The 15,618-nt window shown below is 45.9% G+C and overlaps 1 protein-coding gene across 3 annotated transcripts in view; it reads right to left on the bottom strand.

The window, feature by feature from the left end:
* esrrga (estrogen-related receptor gamma a) overlaps window positions 1–7,122 on the bottom strand; it is a 105,249-nt gene extending 98,127 nt beyond the window's left edge. The window contains exon 1 of one of the 3 annotated variants that reach the window (XM_036962720.1): window positions 6,683–7,122. In XM_036962720.1, the coding sequence (XP_036818615.1) occupies window positions 6,683–6,738 (56 nt within the window). In that variant the 5' untranslated portion in view covers window positions 6,739–7,122. Of the gene's footprint in view, window positions 1–6,678 lie in introns of all 3 variants that reach the window. The other 2 variants (XM_036962721.1, XM_036962719.1) reach the window with 2 other exon arrangements.
* Window positions 7,123–15,618: the final 8,496 nt, after the last annotated feature.

The raw sequence follows: 15,618 nt of genomic DNA, 5'->3' as shown, positions 1-15,618 counted from the left end.
AAGAAAGAAAGAAAGAAAGAAAGAAAGAAAGAAAGAAAGAAAGAAAGAAAGAAAGAAAGAAAGAAAGAGCGAGAGAGAGAAAGAGAGAGAGAGAGATGGGGTGGTGTCATTCTCTCCCCATCAGATATACATGAAGCATGATGGGAGGATGAGGGGAGGAATATTTCACTGTCAGACAGGGTTCTGCGTGGCTATTCATTTCTCCTCCGCACTCTCCCGCTCTCTCTCCATTTCTCTCTCTCTTTCTCCATCTCTCCCTCTCTCTCTCCCTCTGCTGCAGGATAATGACAATTGAGTCATTCCACGGCATGTAGAGGAGAGTAGAACACACTCAAACATGCGTTCAAACACGGTCCCTACGGAGCGTGTGAGAGAGAGAGATGGAAATTAGGTGGAAAAGAGAGAAGGGGAGAGAGAGACACCTTGTGAACTCAGACACGCAGGTTCTCTTCAGTTTAAATCTGCATTTCGTTGTGTCCCGGTCACCTGTGTCTCCTCCCATTAGAAGTGAGAGCACTGGAAACCATGATCACCCCACACACCCTGCTTCCCACACACCCTGCTTCTCACACACCCTGCTTCTCACACACCCTGCTTCCCACACACCCTGCTTCCCACACACCCTGCTTCCCACACACCCTGCTTCTCACACACCCTGCTTCTCACACACCCTGCTTCCCACACACCCTGCTTCTCACACACCCTGCTTCCCACACACCCTGCTTCCCACACACACTGCTTCTCACACACACTGCTTCTCACACACACTGCTTCTCACACACCCTGCTTCCCACACACCCTGCTTCTCACACACCCTGCTTCCCACACACACTGCTTCTCACACACCCTGCTTCACACACACCCTGCTTCCCACACACCCTGCTTCTCACACACCCTGCTTCCCACACACACTGCTTCTCACACACACTGCTGCCCACACACACTGCTTCTCACACACACTGCTTCTCACACACACTGCTTCTCACACACACTGCTTCTCACTGACCAAAGAGTCTCTGTCTCTCAGCCACATGCAAACCTAAAAAGCCCCCCCCCCCCCCCCCCCCCCGTTCCTCCATGTTTCTCAAATGTCAAATTTTGAAGTTGTTCCAAACGTCAAATTTCGAAGTGTTAAGTTTGATTTAAGGCATTAATTATGATTTAACTACGAATTCTTAAGGTTAGGCATGAACTCCAAATAGATAAGTTAATGTTTGTGATAGCCTTAAAACCAAAATATCAAAAACTGCTTTCTATCGCTGGATTCGAACCTGCATCGCTTTGGAATCAGAGGCAGGTAACAGCGCTCACGGTTGCCCCTAGTGGTCAGTTTCCTGAGACAAAAACGGACGTTGAATACGGGTGACCTGGCAGTGCAAACCAGCAGCAGGCCGCCCTATTTGATAAGCAAAACAGACTTAGCACTTAACTCTCTCCCTCTTGTTTCTCTCTCTCTCTCACACACACACACACACATACACACACACATACACACACACACACACACACACACAGGCCTGTGCTTAGACAGACCTACTAAATAGTTTACGGTGGCCTGAATTTGCATCAAACCACCACCTTTACTCCTACCACACAGGAAGGACAAAACACGAATAACAATGTATTTGGCTTCTGGAATCTGTGTTATTATGGCAGCATTACTTTGGCCATAGAGGTATGATATGGTGAAAGAACACTTTCCCTAGTGCTGAAAAAAACTACACGCATCACGGAGACGACATGATAAACGATCCCCTGTCAATTCACACTCTCTCTCTTTTTCTAGACGAAGATGTATAAAAAAGAGAGAGGGAGCGACGGGATACTTGAATGACGGAGGAGGGGAATCCGCAAGGAGGGGGGCGAGAGGAGCGGAGGGACGGAGAGAGAGAGAAAGACCGAGAGAGAAAGACAGAGAGAGAAGGAGAGGGGGGGGGGGGCGAGAGGAGCGGAGGGACGGAGAGAGAGAGAAAGACAGAGAGAGAGAGGAAGACAGAGAGAGAGGGAGAGGGGCGAGAGGAGCGGAGGGACGGAGCGAGAGAGAAAGACAGAGAGAGAAAGACAGAGAGAGAGGGAGAGGGGGGCGGGGGCGAGAGGAGCGGAGGGACTGAGAGAGAGAGAAAGACAGAGAGAGAGGGAGAGGGGAGCGGGGGCGAGAGGAGCGGAGGGACAGAGAGAGAGAGAGAGAAAGACAGAGAGAGAGAGAAAGACAGAAAGAGAGGGAGAGGGGGGCGGGGGCGAGAGGAGCGGAGGGACAGAGAGAGAGAGAAAGACAGAGAAAGAGGGAGGGGGGGGTGAGTGTAGTGGAGGGGAATTGAATTGAAAGGTGGGAAGGGTTCAGCCTCCGTAGCGACAGCGACATGGGGTGTAATTGCTAATTGCGACGCGTACCTCTGGAATGGCGCGGCCGTTTGTGTGTGTCTCAGCTGGCGTTGTACGTCAGAAGGCTATTTCAGCCAGCGCTTTTATGAGGAAACCAGCCAGGTCGCTCAAGATCCACCTTCGAAATACGACGTCCATCCATGATGTCGGGAGATGCCTTCGATCCAGCCACTAGGGGCAACGGTGAGCAATATTACCATCAAGTATGCTTGGGTATTGCTAGGGTGTTGTGGACGGGGGTGGCGGTGGGGCGTGAACTCTGCCACAGAATTCGGAGACAGCAGCGGAGCAACCCAGGGTGTCCAAAACACCTCCAAATTTGACGTTTGGAGCGACTTTGAAATTTGACGTTCGGAGAAAGGTGGACAGACATTAGCATCTGAAGTCAAATTAGTCAAACCGTGAGATCTTGTTGACACGCACACACACACCCCCCAGTCACACACCCTGATGGATTGAACATAAATCCAATACATTTACAATCACATCATCAAGGCCTCCTCTTTTATCCTTGGCTTTCTGCTCACATTAGTAGCTGAGTGTGTGCGTGTGTGTGTGTGTGTGTGTGTATGTCAACGTGTGTGAAATGTAATTTTAAAGTGTGTGTGTGTGTGTGTGTGCACGTCCACAGACACACGTATTGCTCTCCGTCTCTGAGGGGTGAACGGGTCTGCTCAGGAGGCTCTCTCTTTAAACCACAGTTAATTACCCTCGGAATGTCTCACACCCTGCACAACAGGGGCCGCCACCGCCCCCGTGTGTGTGTTTGTGGAGACAATGGGACAGGGGCCACGGGGTAACACATATGCGTAAAGAACACACCCTATGACACCTTTACACACCATCCTGATCGGGCAGGGGGATAAGCCACAGACACACAGAATCATATGAGCACACACACACACACACACACACATATACACAATCACCGCAGAATAAATTCACAAATAGATGCACACACACACACACACTCAGTGGGGGACATATTGACATGATTTGACAGATGATTTAAGTAAATGATTTTATAAGGAGATTAAAAGGAATTTAATTTACGCAATCTCCCTTCGATTCCCCTGATCCCTTCCTCCAGTGCTTTCATCTCCTCTACACAGACAACAACAGAACGAGAGACGGACAGGAGAAGAAGAAAACTTTTATTCGGGCTGGCTGGTTACATCAGAATGTGGTGGGATCTATAGAAGGAGCAGGCTGTCTCTGAGGCACGGACAGAGTTCTCCATTAGAAACCGTTCATTCAAAAATGATAGACCTATTATTATAGTGGAGGGACTCTAGTGTTCTAGTGGAAGACTTTATTATAATTGTAAAGCTAAAGTGAGAATTTATTTTATACTGTAAATGCAAATATTAATCTTGTGTTTTCAATTTAATTACGGGCATAGACGGTATAATCCAGTCCAATCCTCCTAAAATCTAAACAGGCATATTCAGTTTGGTTCAATTGTTACTGTTGTAAAAAAAAATACACATCTGTTAAATACACCACATTCGTGCTGGAGAACACCAAATCAGGAAAGGAGCTCCAACAAAATACCATTTTGCAAGTGCTTAGAATGTATATTATTTAAATGTCCTAAATATAAAATCGGAAAAGAATCATCACATCTGATATGACTGTCCTATCGGCAGAACAGCGAAGCAATGTTGCACACACACAAAAGAACCGGGCGCATTGTCGGTTCTGTTGTGTTTTTGGAAATGTTGCATTCTCTAGCACGAATGTGGTGTGCTTAACGTATCAGTCAACATTCCAAACATTGAAAAGACATACTTAAAATAACACCACCTTTTTTAAATGAGTCACATTCCAAACATTGAAAATCATATCCTTCATATAGCGCAGCGAGAACAAGCGTAAGATACCGCATACATCCAATGCAAAAAAAAATGTATAACATTTCCATGTGCAATTTAAAAAAATAAACTCACATGCTCCCACCATTTATCTGGGAAATAGATACACAGCGATATCTAACATTATATCCGAAGTGTTCTGCAAAACACACAAGCCGTGAAAATACACCTTCGCAGGTTCAGAAATCGGCCCAGGTCTTTTATTAAATCATTCCCCTATTCTTTCAATCCAAAAAACCCATCATGACAATCTACCTTCAACATCCCCGTGACCTCTAGGAATAAACAACAACAACAAACACATTAAATAAATTCAACTAACTAAGAGGGGAAAACCCTTAATGACATGCAAATGAAATGTATGTTCAGGCATGAAGCGAATATAATTATGATAATCGTCAAAATGGCACTTGTTGTTATTATTATTATCATTATCCATAATATATCAATTAGTATCCCACTCGTCAATTTCGACGTAGGAGGTGAGCGGGGAGCGAGCGGTGAGAGAGGTGAGTAATGACTATGAGTAAAGCCTGGGTACAGCTGGGACCAAGAGAGGGATTCGGACGGTGTGTTTCTGTATGTGAAGCGACTCTAACCCCGGATCACTAATGACACTGAGACAGGGGGGAAACCCAGGCTGAAGCCCATCGCTGTAGACAGGAGAAAAGACTGTCTCCTGAATCGTCTGGTCTCCTTCGCCCTTTTGAAGCTCCTCTAGCTATATCTCAGTCACACACACTCCTTGCAAAATGCTCAAATACACTATACTCTCAAATACAATTCTCAAATATAATAAATCCATAAATACGTCATTTAGAAATAAATAATTGGGTCATTTTACACAAGGTTTCCGAAGACGAGAAGTATATTCCAAAGCTAGGGTTCAAACACGACCCCACGGTAGGCATGCAGGTAGAGTGGTTGGGTTGTGTACCTTCGCGTTAACGTGACCTTTCATTTCTCTCCTATGTAGATTACCGATCTAGCCGTTCTTTCTCTCTATATTAACCTCCGGTCTGTCTGTGTGTGTGTGTGTGTGTGTGTGTGTGCGCGCGTGTGTGTGTATGTATATAGTCTGTAAGAAGGCTGGAAAGCGAGGCTCCACTTTAGAAGCGTTATCAGCGTTCAGACACAGACCAGGGCAGGGGTCAAGAGTGCCATGGTTTCCTTTAGAAACACTCAAACAAAGTCAACTTGTCCAGCTCTCCTCTCTTCTCGTCACCCTATCTATCGCTCTATTGTTCTCTCTTCATTCTACTCACTTTGCTTAAGGCCAAGTATTAACAAACAGAGGGAGGAGCGTGCGATTTGGGGAATATTTTTTTCTCCCCAAAACTAGGACTCCCCTTTAATTTACACGCCGCACTTTAGGTAATTCTGTCACCTGGAACTCTCCTCAAATGTATTTGTGAAATGTAATTGAGTAGATAGCTTAACTAAAAACACTTATTTTATAGTCTTCTGGCGATCGTCACTGTTCTCTGGGTTGTGTGTCTGTAGACAGAGAGGTATGGGAGTGATGCTCCCGATCCCTGATTCTGTATTTACATTAAACACTCGACACACACACACGATCCTCCGCCTGGCTGCTCCACCAGCCAGTTAATCTGCATTTTTAACGCTGTCCTTAACACAAGCCAAAAAGAGCAAAGCGCTAGCTAAAGGAGCAGCGTGTGTGTGTGTGTGTGTGTGTGCACGGTGTGTCCGTGCGGAGCGACGCAGCGCACTGTTGTCTCCGATGCCACGGCAGGGCCACATGCTGTGCTGGCCGTCTGAAATCCAAGCTCTCCTGGCATTTAAGAGCGCTTTCTCCTCCTCCTCCTCCCCCTGCCGCTTCTGTCCGTTCCCTCTCCCTCCTGGCCGCCCCCCGCGCCCCCTCTCACTCTGTCGGCTGGCTGACGGACAGCCCTCACACACGCTGAACACACTGACCCCACCTAATAAACTAAGACTTAAACATCCCATACCACGCACACACGCTCTATTATACAGTGGATCATCAAGTAGTACGGCTCTCTGTGCTGGGATAGACATGCCAGAGTGTGTGTGTGTGTGTGTGTGTGTGTGTGAGAGAGAGTGTGTGTGTCCTACTCAGGTGGAGCGGCAGAAATTCAATTCCTCACGCTGAGTGAGAGCTCCTGTCTGTACCGCAGCCCAGCACCAGTAGACAGACGCATACTGTTACACTGTTACACACAGTCAAACAGACACATTTTCACACACTACCTGACAGTGGAAAGCAACCTTGACATTCTACCCGGCCACCTCCGCAGTATCACACGAAATAACACACACACACACTCCTACTCTGACAAACGCGAGCACGGCACACACAGACACACACAGGCACACACACACAGTCAAAGGCATTCACAATGACAAGAGGTAAGGAAAGAAGTAGTAAAAAGGTCAAATTTACCTACTCTTGTTCAGAGTGTAGGGAGAAATACTCAGGAAGGGAAAGCTCTATGGAATCCATCTGCACACTGCCACCATAATGTGAGAAAGCCTCCTCTATAAATCAAAGTTTTTTTCTGCTCTCCTCCTCCTCTCCTGTCCTCCTCTCTCTCTTCTCTCTCTTCTCTCTCGCTCCGATCTCTCTCTCTCTCTCTCTCTCTCCTCTCTCTCTCTCTCTCTCTCTCTCTCTCTCTCTCTGTTCCTGTCAGAGCACTGCAATCAGGCACAGTGGTCCTCCGTGTGACAAGCCTATAGGCACAGCAGCCAGCTAGTTGGGACCAAAAGCTCCAGCACTCTTCTAATCAAGGACTTAAAGCCACGATTGGAGCTCATTAATATGTAGCAAGGCTTTGCATATGTAGTCCCTCTGGCCCATCCGGGCTGCTCATTGGTGGACGGCCGGCCAATGGCAGAGAGGCAAGGCTCGGTCTGCACGCACGGAGAGAGAGAGAGAGCAGCCGAGCAGGTGGAGAGTGGAGGGCAGAGACAAAGAGAGAGAGAGAGAGAGAAAGAGAGAGAGAGAGAGAGAGAGAGGGACGGAGAGAGGGAGGGGGCAGAGGAATAACGAGAGTGAGCGGTGAAGAGCGAGAGAGAGGTGAGGAGAGTGGGATTTAAAGAACCAGTGCATTCTGTCTGTCTGTCTGTCTGTCTGTCTGTCTGTCTGTCTGTCTGTCTGTCTGTCTGTCTGTCTGTCTCTCTCTCTCTCTCTCTCTCTCTCTCTCTCTCTCTCTCTCTGTCTCCCTCTGTCTCTCAGGGTAGTTGTCATCAGTGGAGAGAAAGGCTCTCAGACCAGGGTGATACCAAACGTTGTGAATGAAGCCCTGTCATGCATATACAGCGTTCCATCTGTTTATTGGCAAAAGTCTGTCGTTCTCTCACAGCCTCTCTTCTTTTCCTTCTCTTCCTTTCTTTCTCCCTGTCTATCTATTGCTGTCTAATACTCTACCCGTCTGTCTGAAAGGGAGAAAATTAGTCAAATTAAAATATTCCTCTGACCGTCATGTGTTCCAACAGCGCTTGCTCACGCTGTGATTTCTGCATATTTGAGCCGGACAGAGTGAGACAGGGTGAAAAGATCAAAGAGGGACATGTATTTTTCAAGTTATTTTAACATTTCACAGTAAAGTACGTGCTGAAAATTCAAGCTTGCTCTCACTCAAGCAATAGGTGGATATGCTGCTATGTTGGATCAATTAGTTTCATAATGGAATTGAATTTCAGTATCGTTCACACTATCCAAAAGGGAAAATGAAATGAAAAATCCTAAAACCAGCTCAGCAGTAAAAATAGGGATTACATTTCCCAGTCCGAGATTCTGGACGGTCTTTGTTGTGGAATGATTGAGAAATGATCTGGGAACGATTTGAGAATGATTTGGGACATGTTTCCCCGGCTCTGGCTGTGTCCGGGTTGTTTTCCGTGCGCATGTCAGCGGCTCCCTGCCTTCCAACCCCAGCAGGGACTGTATTCCCGGCGCCTCGGAACGACGCAATTCCCACTGCTAGGAAAATCCCGGAGCGCCGGTGTTCCACTAACTATTGTGTTTCACAGATGAGGAGCGGATGTCAATAGTGTCCGACTGGCTCTGTGCTCCACACACACTAAGGGGGGGGGGGGGGTGAACCCTATTTCGTCAAACGTGTATTTCCCTATCTTAAAAAATAAAAATCTCTCTATCCCCCTGTCCTGTGTCATATACGCTCTCTCCCTTGGATGGATGAGAGGATGAGGGAGCGGAGGGGTGGAGGGGTGGAGGGGTGGAGGAGCAGAGGGGTGGAGAAGCGGAGGGGTGGAGGGGTGGAGGAGCGGAGGGGTGGAGGGGTGGAAAGGGGGGGCATACAGATGAAAGGGAAGTGTTATGATTATCAGGTTTGGAGGAACAGAGAGAAAAACCATCTCCCCAAACCAATCTGGTCCGTGGCCCCGCTTTGAAGGGTGTGTGTGTGTGCATGTGTGCATTTGAGCACAGACACACACACACACACACAGAACAAAACAAGTGACTGATCTGTCCCGGATCTCACCCTCTATTAATACTTTTCTAATAAAAGATAAATAGTGTATTTCAAAAAATAAATGGATGTGGTATAAAATCAACATTTCTCTCACCGATTTTCTCACTGTGTTAATTGATCGTCAACAACGAGGCGGCTGTTTGCCTAGAGGTAACTGTGGCATCGTAGGAGGGCCATCCCTTCTTCCTTCTATTAATTAAACAATGATCATGTAAGGAAATCGTTATGGGGTGTGAGTTGCGACGGCTATGACACCATACATACACACACACGCGCGCGTACACGCACACGTACACACACCCGTCTGGCCAGGCGTACCTCTGTTATGATGTATCCTTCAGTCTATATGCATCGACAAAGATGAGTTGGAATCAATGCAGCTTTCTCCTGGCTGTAAACAAATACTTTAGCAGAGATGCACGGCCCTCTCTCTCTCTCTCTCTCTCTCTCTCTCTCTGTCTCTCTCTCTCTGTCTCTCTCTATGTCTCTCTCTCTGTCTCTCTCTCTCTCTATCTGTCTGTCTCTCTGTCTGTATGTCTGTCTCTCTCTCTCTCTCTCTCTCTCTCTCTCTCACCTGTCTTTCTCTCTCTCTCTCTCTGTCTCTCTGTCTCTCTCTCCTCACCTGCAGTAACACCAAAATACAGGACCATAAAACCTTTGAAATACTTTGAGAACACTAACACACTAACACACTGCTTGCACTAACACACACATCAGGGTGTGTGTTTAGTGGGAGTTTCTGTTTTTAGGAGAATTAGTTTCCACAGCCTTACCGCTGATAATGACCATCACTGGGATCAGCTGAACCATCAGACAATTAGAAAAATATAGAAAGCTGTGATACCTTATCGTAATAATCACCCTTTTCCCCCCCCAAAAAAATTATTGAGCTCAACAAAATAGAAAAACGAAGTAACAGAAACACTCATGTTAAAATGAATGACTCTCAAATGTGTCCCAAACTAAGCCAACGAATCCAAACAAGAGAGCGATCATTTCAATTTCAACCACTATTTAGGAAAAGCCTTTCTAATGTATTCATTTAAATTGAATGTTGTTGTTTTTAAGGTATACAGACATTCAATCCCTGCAGCAGCAAAGCAGAGCATTGATTAAAAGATACTAAAGAGGGGTTTCAAAGCTGTGCGTTGTGAGTGTGTGAAAGCAGAGTGCTGTGTGTGTGTGTGTGTGTGTGTGTGTGTGTGTGTGTGTGTGTGTGTGTGTGTGTGTGTGTGTGTCGGGGCCATTTGAAATGTATTTTAATTGGTGCATCTATAATGGAAATGGGAGGAAGACATGCTAGCACGGCCGCGGTGCAGCTAGACTACAGACAAACAACGTACCTGTGTTCAGTCAAATCCCCCAGGACACACACACATACACACACACACACACACACACACACACACACACACACACACACACACACACACACACCAAACAAACAGGCCACACACATCCCAGTACAAACAAACACATTTAGAGGCATAGATACACAACCTCTTCCTGCAACTCTGTACTGTTCTCTGCACGTCTCTCTGTCTAATGTTATAGAGAATGTAAAAATACAACATCAAGTCAAATTCCACTTGTTGTGTTATGTTTGTAACTTTTTGGAGTACACAGGGATCTCTTCCCGGGAGGGGGGGTTGGAAGTGGATGGTCCAGATGTATTGATTGTGTTCGTGTCTCTCCTTGTTGACAGTGACCCCTTTAGGGCTTCTGAGGTATGTGGAAATGTTTAGATTCAGAGTAGTAAGCAGTGTGAATTACGATGAAATATAATTTAGTCTCTCCTCTCGTCTCCCCTCCTCTCCTCTCAGTCTCTCCTCCCATCTTCTCCTCTCAGTCTCTCCTCCCATCTTCTCCTCTCAGTCTCTCCTCCCATCTTCTCCTCTCAGTCTCTCCTCCCATCTTCTCCTCTCAGTCTCTCCTCTTGTCTCCCCTCCTGTCCTCTGTCTCTCCTCTCGTCTCCCCTCCTCTCCTCTCAGTCTCTCCTCTCGTCTCCCCTCCTCTCCTCTCAGTCTCTCCTCCCATCTTCTCCTCTCAGTCTCTCCTCCCATCTTCTCCTCTCAGTCTCTCCCCTTCCCTTCCCTCCTCTCCTCTCAGTCTCTCCCCTCCCCTTCCCTCCTCTCCTCTCAGTCTCTCCTCTCGTCTCCCCTCCTCTCCTCTCAGTCTCTCCTCTCCTCTCAGTCTCTCCTCCCATTTTCTCCTCTCAGTCTCTCCTCCCATCTTCTCCTCTCAGTCTCTCCTCCCATCTTCTCCTCTCAGTCTCTCTTGTCTCCCCTCCTCTCCTCTGTCTCTCCTCTCGTCTCCCCTCCTCTCCTCTCGTCTCCCCTCCTCTCCTCTGTCTCTCCTCTCGTCTCCCCTCCTCTTCTCTCAGTCTCTACTCTCGTCTCCCCTCCTCTCCTCTCAGTCTCTCCTCCCATCTTCTCCTCTCAGTCTCTCCCCTTCCCTTCCCTCCTCTCCTCTCAGTCTCTCCCCTTCCCTTCCCTCCTCTCCTCTCAGTCTCTCCTCTCGTCTCCCCTCCTCTCCTATCAGTCTCTCCTCTCGTCTCCCCTCCTCTCCTCTCAGTCTCTCCTCTCCTCTCCCCGCCTCTCCTCTGTCTCTCCTCTCAGTCTCTCCTCTCATCTCCCCTCCTCTCCTCTCAGTCTCTCCTCCCATCTTCTCCTCTCAGTCTCTCCTCTCGTCTCCCCTCGTCTCCTCTCAGTCTCTCCTCTCATCTCCCGTCCTCTCCTCTCAGTCTCTCCTCTCATCTCCCCTCCTCTCCTCTCAGTCTCTCCTCCCATCTTATCCTCTCAGTCTCTCCTCCCCACTACCCTCCTCTCCTCTCAGTCTCCCCTCCCCTCCTCTCCTCTAAGTCTCTCCTCTCCCTTCCCCTCCTTTCCTCTGTCTCTCAGTCTCTCAGTCTCTCAGTCTCTCAGTCTCTCCTCTCCTCTCCTCTCAGTCTTTCCTCTCCCTTCCCCTCTTCTCCTCTCAGTCTCTCCCCTCCCCTCCTCTCCTCTAAGTCTCTCCTCTCCCCTCCCCTCCTCTCCTCTCAGTCTCTCCTCTCCCCTCCCCTCTTCTCCTCTCAGTCTCTCCTCTCCTCTTCCCTCCTCTCAGTCTCTCCTCTCCCCTCCCCTTTTCTCCTCTCAGTCTCCCCTCTCCTCTCCCCTTCCCTCCACTCAGTCTCTCCTCTCCTGCCTAACTGAATACGGAGGGTCTTAAATATGCACTAGCCAACCACACCAACCACTCTGTCAATATGAGTCAATAACTGCTACACACACTCTCATTCAAACACACACACACAGAGCTACGCAGCATTGCACAAATGTCACACAGGTCCTCCTTTGTCTCCTCGGAGTCATGTCTGTGTGACACGCACTCATGCAAGCACACACACAACCCCTCTTACACGAGTGCATAATCACAATGAAGGGAAAGCATGGATAAGTGTATGTATGGATGTAGGGTGGTGCCTTATTGTACACATTTGAGCAGTCGACTGCTGCTGTCGTGCGAGTGTGAGTGAGAGAGTGTGCGTGTGACTGACCGCGTGTGAGTGTGTGTGCGTGCGTGTGTGTGAAATGTTAAAGACGATGATGACCCTGTGGTCGCAGGCTGTTGACATCTGTAGAGGAATTATCAGACCTGGGCTGACCAGGCATCAATCACAGCAGTCAATAGGCGAGGGCAAGTTCATTCAGGTCAGCTCTCAGACGGCTTGGTGTGTGTGTGTGCGCGTGTGTGTGTTCTGAGTTACTTATAATGGTTCCCGGTAGCAAAGGAACACACAGTCTGAGCTTTAAAGCTTTTTGCCACCGTGCAGAGAGCAGGCTGCAGTTCACCATAGGATAGATAGAGGGCGCTATGGACTCTGGTCAGCCCACCATTCAGCCAACCAATGTACTGTGGCCAGGGGAGAGAGAGAGGAGCATTTCCATTGAAATTCTATCCATTTGTACGTTTGAAATATGAAGTTAATTTCAAACGTAATTTAAGTGCCTTTGCAAGAAGGTGTCTTTTTATGTAGTGTTCTGTTGTCTCTCTTGTTGTGATGTGTGTTTTGTCCTATATTTTTATTGAATGTATTTTATATTTAATCCCTGCCCCCGTCTCCGCAGGAGGACTTCTGCCTTTCGGCAGGCTGTCATTGGAAATAACAATTTGTTCTTAGCTGACTTGCCTAGTTAAATAAAATGTTAAATAAAAAAATATGAAAAAATGACCCAAAAAATTGGTGAATACAATAAGTACAAAAGGTCCTTATAACAACTGACACCGCTTTACCGATAGCAGACGGACAGATTGTCCAACCGTCTCATGCACGCGGACACGAACACCATGTCCATGTCATGTGGTGGTGGAGGTGGGGAGTGAGAGAGCGAGGGGCTACAGTAAGTGGTCTAATGGCCTAGCAGCAGGTACAATTGTCACATGAAGGAAAGGGCCAATTTCAAAGCCCTCCTGCCTAGCCCTGATATAACAACCTCACTGCAGGACCCACGGGACAGACCCTGTCTCTCTCTCTCTCTGTGTGTGTGTGTGTGTGTGTGTGTGTGTGTGTGTGTGTGTGTGTGTGTGTGTGTGTGTGTGTGTGTGTGTGTGTGTGTGTGTGCGCGTGTGTGTGTGTGTGTGTGTCAGACAGAAAGACATCATTATATCTCTAGGTGGACAGTGTGTAACTGGGGGAAATTAAAGGGTAGACAGTCGGACGGAACACATATTATTAGATACAAACTACATTTCTAGGTGAGTTGTTTGGTTGTTTACTGCTAAAAGAGTGTGTGACACTTTGTGTGTGTGTGTGTGTGTGTGTGTGTGTGTGTGTGTGTGTGTGTGTGGGCCGAGATAACAGTGACAACACACTGGGGCATAAAACAATACGGAGATAGCAAACAAATCAAAATACAGCTAAACAATAAGTAGACAAGGGAGTACAGTCTGTGTATACAGTATAATACAGAATCAGAATATACAGATATACAAAACAATGTCTGGAACATAATAATGTACATTTCCAAATGACACAAACTGAAAAGTTAAATAATAGTAACACGATGTAATGGAATAACAGTACTAATGTTTATATGTATATATATATATATATATATATATATATATATATATATATATATATATATATATATATATATAGAGAGAGAGAGAGAGAGAGAGAGAGAGAGAGAGAGAGAGAGAGAGAGAGAGAATTATGATTGAACAAAAAAAATGACCTTCACATCTTGCATTTTTTAACATAATACAAGGGTTAAGTCGATAGATAGTGAGAATTTAGAAGTCATATGGCTGCCAAATTGTACATCACAGCTAGATATACAGTGCCTTCAGAAAGTATTTGCACCCCTTAACTGTTTCCACATTTTGTTGTGTTACAACCTGAATTTAAAATGGAATAAATTGAGATGTTACTGTCTTACACACAGTACCCCATAATGTCAAAGCGGAATTCTGTTTTTCCCTTTTTATTTTACACATTTATTAAAGGTTTAAAGCTGAAATGTCTTCAGCCAATAATTATTCAACTCTATTAACTAGTAACACAAGTGGCATGGACTCACTCTGTGTGCAATAATAGTGTTGAACATGTTTTTTTTATGACTACCTCATCTCTGTACCCCACACATACAATTACTGTATCTGTATGGTCCCTCAGTCGAGCAGTGAATTTCAAACACATATTCAACTACAAAGACCAGGGAGGTTTTCCAATGCCTCGTAAAACAAGGGCGCCTATAGGTAGATGGGTAAAAAAAAAAAAAAACATATATTGAATATCCATTTCAGCATGGTGAAGTTATTAACTCAGTTGCCGGTAGGAAGGAAACTGCTCAGGGATTTCTCAATGAGGCCCATGGTGACATTAAAACAGTTGCCGAGTTGAATGGCTGTGATAGGAGGAAACTGAGGATGGATCAACAACATTGTAGTTACTCCACAATACTAACCTAAATGAAAAGAAGGAAGCCTGTACAGAATAAAAATATTCCAAAACATACATCCTGTTTGCAACAAGCAATTCACTTTTTGGCCTGAATACAAAGTGTTATGTTTGGGGCAAATCCAACACATTACTATCACACAAGCAAAGTAGTGGCCGAATCATGTTATGGGTGTGCATGTAATTGTTAAAGATTGGATAGTTTTTCAGGATAAAAAAGGTTGTCTAGCAATGATAAACAACCAATTTGACAGAGCTTGAAGAATTTTGAAAAAATCATATTGGGGAATTGTTGCACAATCCAGGTGTGGAAAGCTCTTAGAGACTTACCCAGAAAGATTCAAAGCTGTAATCACTGCCAAAGTTGCATCTACAAAGTATTGACTCAAGGGTGCTTGAGTCAATTAGATATTTAATTTAATTTTCAATACATTTGCAAAAAAAACATGTTTTAAATTTGTAATTAAGAGGAGTTGTGTGTAGATGGGTGAAATTGCTTTATTTTGAATTCAGCCTGTAACACAATAAAATGTAGGGGTGTGAATACTTTCTGAATGCACTGTATGTGCTATAATGGATTAGTTTTCTATTTATAACGGAAAGCAAACGGAAATGCACAACTTTATTATTGTATAAGCAGAAAAAATATGCTCTTCTCAGAAAATAGAGTGATTTCTGAAAGTATTCAGACCCCCTGACTTTTTCCACATTTTGTTACGTTACAGCATTATTCTAAAATGGATCAAATATTATTTTTTTCCTAAACATAAAAAACTTAAATACCTTATTTACGTACAGTGCCTTGCGAAAGTATTCGGCCCCTTGAACTTTGCGACCTTTTGCCACATTTCAGGCTTCAAACATAAAGATATAAAACTGTATTTTTGTGAAGAATCAACAACAAGTGGGACACAATCATGAAGTGGAACGACATTTATTGGATATT

The sequence above is a fragment of the Oncorhynchus mykiss genome, chromosome 25 (genome assembly GCF_013265735.2).
Source record: "Oncorhynchus mykiss isolate Arlee chromosome 25, USDA_OmykA_1.1, whole genome shotgun sequence".
Taxonomy (NCBI): Eukaryota; Metazoa; Chordata; class Actinopteri; order Salmoniformes; family Salmonidae; genus Oncorhynchus; species Oncorhynchus mykiss.
The sequence above is the reverse complement of the archived record's forward strand: the minus strand, read 5'-3'. Positions and strand labels throughout refer to the sequence as shown.